Below are 7,835 nucleotides of genomic sequence, written 5' to 3' on the forward strand. Positions count from 1 at the left end.
TATTATAATATATATTGTAATATATAATATAATATATATAATATATTATGTAATATTATTTAATATACATTGAAGGGTTAGCGTGACCTGCTTTTAGTATATTATGTGTTGGCGGTGTGCATCAACCATTTGTCTGCTGATTGTTAATGTTACGCTAACCCTCAAAAATCTTTTATATTTTTCAGTAATTTTTAATAACCTATCAGTCTTATTCTGAAATCTGAAATCTACATAATAAGATTATATAGGTCTGCAAATCATTTTTTTTCCAGTTTTTTAACACAATATTATAATTAAAATACAATATAATATTATAATATTAAGAATTCTTCAAATTAATGTGATATAATATAACATATTTTAATTATATTTAATATTATATAATTATAAATATTAAATATAATATATAATATATTAATATATTAAAATATTATAATATTTATTACTGTAGCTACTAAAGGTTGGCGGAATCGCCAACCCTTGGCGTCGCCAAGGGTTGGCGATTCCGCCAACCATTATAATATATTATATTATAAAAATATATATAATATAAAATAGTATATAATATTATATACTTTTATATTATAATATTATATTTTATAGTATAATTAAATGGTTGACGCCAACCATTTTCTTGCAATTATTATTATTTTGTTGATATAAAATATATTATATTATATTTCCCTCAATCTTAGTATTTTCACTAATAACTATAGAATGTATTAGATTATTTGAACAATATATTAAATATCTTCATAATGTGGACATGGAATTCAATTACTATGACCAACTTCCGACCCATCCTGGGCAACAGATTTGTACGATTTAAAACAGGGCATCTTGTTAATCAAACGCTCGTCATATTTATATGGGTTCGATCTCCACCAATCAGATTGAGAAAAAACATTTTCTCTTTCTCTAACGATAGTAGGAGTAACTTTATCTAAGATAAAGTTATTATAATACTTGCAATAGCCTACATGCCTCGCACTTCGTTGATTCGAGAAAATCGAGAGAGATGTTGACTTTCTTATATTCATCACAATTCTCCGTTCTTCAGCGAGCTGCAATTCATCCACGCATTGCCAATAAGTCTTGAATTTCTTTTCTCGGACGAGATCAGCAATTATTGGAGTCCAATAATCTGGTAACGACCTTAGTAATCCAGATATCCGCTCCTTTCTAGTTAATTTTATGCCATTGTCTTTTAAATCATTATATCTCTCATGCATGACACCAAGATGAGTGAAAAGGTTGTGCACTGGATTCATCTTATAATTTAGATAGTAGTCCTTAGTCGACATGTTCCCCCTTATACCTGACTAGTAAAGACAGAACAATAATTTATACATGCATAACAATATACATATTTAATTTAAAAAAATATATTTTTTATTTAAATTTAAATAAATTAAGTGAAAAAAATGTATATTTAACAGATTAATAGATTAAGCCAAAATTCAATAAAAACCTTGAAACAATTGGCTAATCAAACATATTACGGAAATTGTAATATTTAACAATATGTTGATTTACTTAATTAAATTTTAATAGAATTAAATTGAAATTTTTTAGACTGAATCCAAATATGAAATAATTTCAATGCAGGTGTAATACAATAGAATTAAATAAATTAAGGTTTCTTAAAACCTTACCTGTTGTCCTAGCAATATTTCGTCTCTGCAATAAATTTCGTTGGTTGATTGCTTAATAAAATTTTTTCTCCTGCAAAGTATAAATCTGCCTATCTGTTGTGGTATGTTCAAGATAGGATTGCCATATATATATATATAAAGATAATAATAATAATAATAATAGGTAATAATATTACAAACGGTAGCACGTGAATATTATTCGATCAGTGCATCCCTGCCAGACTGTGTATTCTCTGCAATTATTCCTCTGCGATTATTCCTCTGCAATATTCCCATGCGGCTGCTATAAAGAAATTTGGCATGGATTTTGCGCAGGCCCCCCACCGTTGTGAAATAATGCTGCAAACACATTTGGCATGGATTTTGCGCAGGCCCCCCACCATTGTGAAATAATATGATTAAGTATAAAAAGCAGGAGGGTTGGCGGGGCCAACCTTTTTTGTTTTTTTATTATAATGCCAGCCCTTTTTGCATTATAAAATAAATCTTGCCGACGGTTTTTTCTTTTTTTGCACCCTTTTCTCACCTTTAATAATTCTTCTGAGAACTGTTGTGCATAGATTTGTTCAAAAGCATTTTTTGATTATTCATTCCTGACATAGTTGAATTTTTTGCATCAATAATTCAATCCAGCTCCCTCAATAGTTCAACAAAATTCCGTGGAATGTGTTTTGCTTTATTGGATATATATATATGCATGTGTTTTCAATTTTTCCCCAGTAATGTTTTTGCTTGCTTGCATTCATATTTCCCACCAAATTGTTTAGTTGCTTGGTTCGGGTAATTTTCTGGTTCAGCGAAAAATCCATCAAATAGTTTCATCGGATATCGATACTTACAACATAATGGCAGGAAGACAGGTTAGGTTTCGTTATAATAAATGTAATAATATATATTTTCAGAGTTTTTTTCTTGTGGCTTAGATTAATTATATGATCAACGATTTTTTTTTTCTGTGGGTTAGAATATGTAGTTTTAGCATAATGTAGCAATATTTGTCCTTTTTCATATATTAAGAATTCTTCAAATTACTTATTTTGTGGGTCAGATTATGTAGCTTAGCATAATTTATATTTAATTTAAAATGTTAATTAGTGGGTCCCATGAGAATTTTTAATTATACTAATAAAAAACTATAAAGGGTGGCGTTGTTTAATTTCAATTGTTTAATATCCACATGAGAATTTTTAATTGTTTAGAATTAAAATAATACAAATAATAAACTATAAAGGAGTTAGAATCATTGGGGGTGGAACGTCCAGGGAAGCCAATTCCATTCTAATTTATTTTTATTTTTAACATTAGAAATTTTAAATTATTATTAATTTATTGGTTATATCTTTCTCGCTATATAGTCCATGCATATTTGATTATTGTAGTGATTTGGAGAAATTGTGTTATGTTAAATCTGTGCAAATTCTAATTTATGAATCTGGTAAGATATTCGTTTTTGTATTTTTAGGACATCTCTTCTCAGCTCTCTAGTTGTAAGAACAAACATACCACTAAAGTAGGGAATATCCCATCCATCACAACGTGGTTAATTTAATAATAATCATTCAGTTTCCTTCAGTAGTGTAATTTAATGAATTAATATATATTTTTAGGCATTTGCAATCAACTATCAAGAGGGGGCTTACAGATTCCACGATGCATACCAATTTCGTGTGCATATGTCGCTTCGAACAAAAATGGACACTTTGACTGTAATTAGGAATAAACTAACATTTAGTCAAAGAGCCATTTTCCGCACAACATGTTTTGGACATTTATTAGATTTGGTGGAGCCACGGTTCAGTGCCGTTTTTATTCAAGCAATGTTGCTACGTATGATCAATCGTGGGAACCCAGATAGAGAAATGTGGTTTAGAATAAATGGGGTTGAATTCCGATTCAGCCCTGTTGAGTTTGCACTCGTCACTGGTTTAATTTTCGGGGAGGACATGGACGTGTCCAGTTACGTTGATTGCACGGATACCCCTCGATTAAGAGAGCAATACTTCCCGAACATTCACAGGTTGTTATCTCATGGGGAGATCGAAGAAGCATTCGACAATGAAGTTTGGGGGGACAATGATGATGATGCAGTGAAGTTTGCAGTCTTGTATTGCGCATTTACTGGATTATTAGGGGCGGACAACAGAAACAAAGTACCTGATCATTTTTTGCATTTAGCAAATAATTTAGATGCATTTAGTCGATATCCATGGGGAACACTGACATGGAATAAAACATTCGACTCGATACGGAAAGGTATACATAAGAAATATCAATATTGTGTTGACCATTACCCGCCGTACACAAGTCCGCTCCCACTTCTCAGTTACAGTATTTTGGGATACCCGATTGCTTTTCAAGTAAGTATAATATAATAGATAAAGTTTACATACTTAATGCCTATTATCAATACTAATAATTTTTGTTGTACATTGTGTAGTATTGGATTTATGAGACGATTCAGAATCTATCGCCTTATATCCGTATGGAAGCAAATGATCGAATCCCTCGTATCCTAAAATGGAAAACAATTGTACTACCTTCATGGGATGACATATCGATACTTTGGGACACTTCTCCGGTATGTTGCTCATTTATATTTTATTATTCTGTTTTGTATTTCAAAAATCATAAAAAATTTCTTTCATGTTGTAGGAGGAGATTACAACTGCATTATATCCGACCGAGATTGAGCGTTACTCTGAGTGGTATATTCGAGTCTTGGAGTTTATGGGAGAACACGCACCATCTATGCATTCAGATGATGATGATGCCACTCAGTCGAACCCTCCTGCTGCCTTTCAGACAGTCCCTACAGGGTCTTCTATGTCTTCAACTGCTTCCAGGCGAAGACCGTCATCACGAGGTGCCAGACCCATGGTTCCTAGGACGTCTCCTATTGCACGTACATCCCCTCCACAGGGGTCATCCTCCCGAGGGTCATATAGGGCCACACCTAATGTACCTGCTTCCCCACCACGAAGGTCCACTTCACGCGCCTCCCATTCTCGTGAGCATCCGGTACACGAGCCTGCAAGACACTCGGTCCATGGGACGTCATACAGTGGTGTTTCATATGACCGTCTTCAACAAATATTAATGGAACATGAAAGAGGCATCAACTCTCAGATGCAACAACAATTGGACCAACACGGTGCAATGATGCGCGCGGAGTGGGAGCGACAATCGGCATCGTTTCGTGAGGATATGCAGTCGTATTGGCAACAACAAGCATCGACGTTTCGGGGGGAGATGCAGGACCAATGGCAACAACAACAATCGACATTTCGGGGGGAGTTGCAGGACCAATGGCAACAACAACAATCGACGTTTCGGGGGGAATTGCAGGAGCTATGGCAACAACAAGCATCGATGTTTCGAGGGGAGTTACAGGACCAATGGCAACAACAACAATCGATGTTTCGGGGGGAGATGCAGGAAAAAATGCAATCATTAAATAATCGAATTACAGGACTTGAGGGTTCTTATGTTCAAGCATCTGAATCAGTACAGGTTATTATCCACCATACTTAATTTTATTTTTCAATTAGTTTTATTATTTAATTTCTTTTTTCAATTGCTTAATTATAAAGTTATGATAAACATTATTTTTTTTTCTTTTTTCCAGTTAGACGAATCATCCGACGAGGAAGTCCAACAACAAATTCAGGACCAACCAACAACTGCTCAGAAGCCGACAACAACTAAAAAAGTGTCAGCTTTCGGTCGTGTACTGCGAAAAGGGAAACAGTTGGTCAGTCCATTCACAAATCCAGTAAAGGAAAAAAAGAACAAACAACCAGTAATTAAGGGTATTGATGTTGACCCCAAGTTGGCTGGGTGCTATTCAGAGTTCACAATATGGTATGATCAAGCGTCTGATAATGACAGTCGACGCGTCTTCCTCGGGGGACCAGCCGGAACGACAGCCCGTATGCCCAAACCATGGTGGACCCAAATTGTAACACTAGGGCAATGGTTGGAAAACACGGTATGTACCCTTCCTTTGTATTTGTTTCTATTACTTATCATGTTCAAAGTATGATGTGATTAATCTATGAACACAGCATATTGAAGCTTTTATGGGTATACTTCGTAAATCTTATCCGGACGGTAATTGGACTACTGTTTCCACCCAATTTGTTGCACTTCTCCCTCAGTGTTACAGTGAGTTTAAACAATTGGGTGCAAATATGGAGTGGCCTACGTTTTTTCTAGATCAAATCAATGGAATCTCGCTTCGGACAAAAGAATTCTTTCGCCCATGGAGTAGTGTTGACAAGGTGGTGTACAACTGTAAGTTGTTTACGGTAAGATTGATTATTGATACTTATTTCATCTTCATTGGTCGACAGGTATTCTTTCCGATCAACTTCGACAACCAACATTGGGTGTGTGGCGTATTGGATATAAATGAATGGAGGATGTATATATATGACTCTGCCCAATATACTGAAAGCATAGAGAGGGTGAAGAAGTTATTGATGCCATTTAGGACACTAACACACCTAATGAAGGCGAGTAACTTCTATATATCAAAGGGAATTCCATCACCAGATCCTCTACCGACATTACAATATAGGTGTGTTCGTGATGTCCCAAAACAGGATGTTGGAAGTGGAGACTGTGGCATTTTTTTACTCATGTTTATGGAATACCTTGCCCGAGATCACCCATTTAATTTTACATCAGCACATTCCAAGAGATTAAGAAAACGCGTGGCTACAACCATATTCCAAGGAAGGACCCTCAGTAAGTATTAACTGTTTATGAGTTTATTTGTATGTCAGCAAAGTTTACTAAATTGATTGTCTTTATTCAATTCAATTGGAATGTGACAATGCAGGTTTCGAGGATTTCTAAACAGGCATGGATGGACGGGCATGCATACGAATTGGATGTCATTTTATTATGGCTTGAAAGATGTATTTTATTATTGATTGAAAGGTGTATTTTATTATTTTTTGAATGATGTCATTTTTTATTGTTTGTATGGTGTATTTGACACATTGTTTTATTGAAACACGGTATGGGCTGCATTAAAAAATAATAAATCAAATTGTTTTATTAATTTTACTAGTCTTCTTATATAAAAATATTAATTAACTGCCAAAATCCTAATAAATTTTTTTGTCAATTTGATTTTAGGTCAATTTTGATCCACCTTTAAAAACAATCCTCTTTAGCTATTATATTGGCATCATTTCAATAATATTTAACATATTGATAATAGTATAAGTACGAATATAAATAATATTAATAATATATTTTATAATAATAATATATAATATAATATATTATATTATAATAATATATAATAATATATAAAATTAATATAATAATATATATATATTAATATAAAGGGTTGGCGGTATATATAAAATATATTATAATATAATTTTAATATATTATATTATATAACATATTATATATTAATATAAATTATAATTATATTATAATATTATATAAATTAATATATAAAATAAACTGATAAGGGTTTCCACCAACCCTGGCAATAATATATACATATATTATATTATATATAATATATTAATATTATTAATAATATATATAATATATTATAATATAATATATTATAATATATAATAATATATATTTTATTATATATATAATTATAATATATAATTATATATAAATAATATATAATATTATATATTATATATAATATATTATTTATTATATATATAATATATAATATATTATTTATTATATATAATATAATATATTATATATAATATATATTATCTATAATATAATATATAATTATAATTATATATTATAATATATTAAATATAATATATTATATATATTAATATATAATATAATTATATATATAATTATTTAATTATATATATATATATAAGTCATGGGTTGGCGGAATCGCCAACCTTTGGCGTACGCCAAGGGTTGGCGTTCCGCCAACCCTGGCAAAAAAATTTATTAATATAATATTATATATATTATATTAATATATATAATATTATATATTATAATATATAATTATTAATACTAGAATATCTTTAATATTATAATAATATATAATAATATATTTTAATATTAATATACTATTATAATAAAATAATAATTATAATAATATAAATAATATATTATTATAAAATTCTAATTAAAATATAATATAATATATCATATATTAATATAAAT

The 7,835-nt window shown here is 30.9% G+C and overlaps 1 protein-coding gene across 2 annotated transcripts; it reads left to right on the forward strand.

Moving 5' to 3' along the window:
* The first annotated feature begins 4,277 nt into the window (after positions 1-4,277).
* On the forward strand, positions 4,278-6,609 carry LOC123220292. 2 transcript variants are annotated; one of them, XM_044642404.1, is made up of 5 exons: positions 4,279-5,165; positions 5,281-5,643; positions 5,720-5,935; positions 6,008-6,404; positions 6,499-6,609. In XM_044642404.1, the coding sequence occupies exons 1-5, from the start codon at positions 4,383-4,385 to the stop codon at positions 6,513-6,515; spliced, it is 1,776 nt and encodes a 591-aa protein (XP_044498339.1). In that variant the 5' UTR covers positions 4,279-4,382; the 3' UTR covers positions 6,516-6,609. The 2 variants fall into 2 exon arrangements, with proteins under 2 accessions (XP_044498338.1, XP_044498339.1); XM_044642403.1 differs by having other exon boundaries at positions 4,278-5,165; positions 5,720-6,404.
* The last annotated feature ends 1,226 nt before the right edge of the window (positions 6,610-7,835 follow it).

Source organism: Mangifera indica, chromosome 7 (assembly GCF_011075055.1).
Source record: "Mangifera indica cultivar Alphonso chromosome 7, CATAS_Mindica_2.1, whole genome shotgun sequence".
NCBI classification, from domain to species: Eukaryota; Viridiplantae; Streptophyta; class Magnoliopsida; order Sapindales; family Anacardiaceae; genus Mangifera; species Mangifera indica.

Bases quoted from the DNA above. Each gene is read 5' to 3' on its own strand.
- LOC123220292 (XM_044642403.1), top strand. From the start codon at position 4,383: ATGGGAGAACACGCACCATCTATGCATTCAGATGATGATGATGCCACT. The intron at 5,166-5,280 runs GTTATTATCCAC...TCTTTTTTCCAG, and splicing joins AAGCATCTGAATCAGTACAG to TTAGACGAATCATCCGACGA. The intron at 5,644-5,719 runs GTATGTACCCTT...CTATGAACACAG, and splicing joins GGCAATGGTTGGAAAACACG to CATATTGAAGCTTTTATGGG.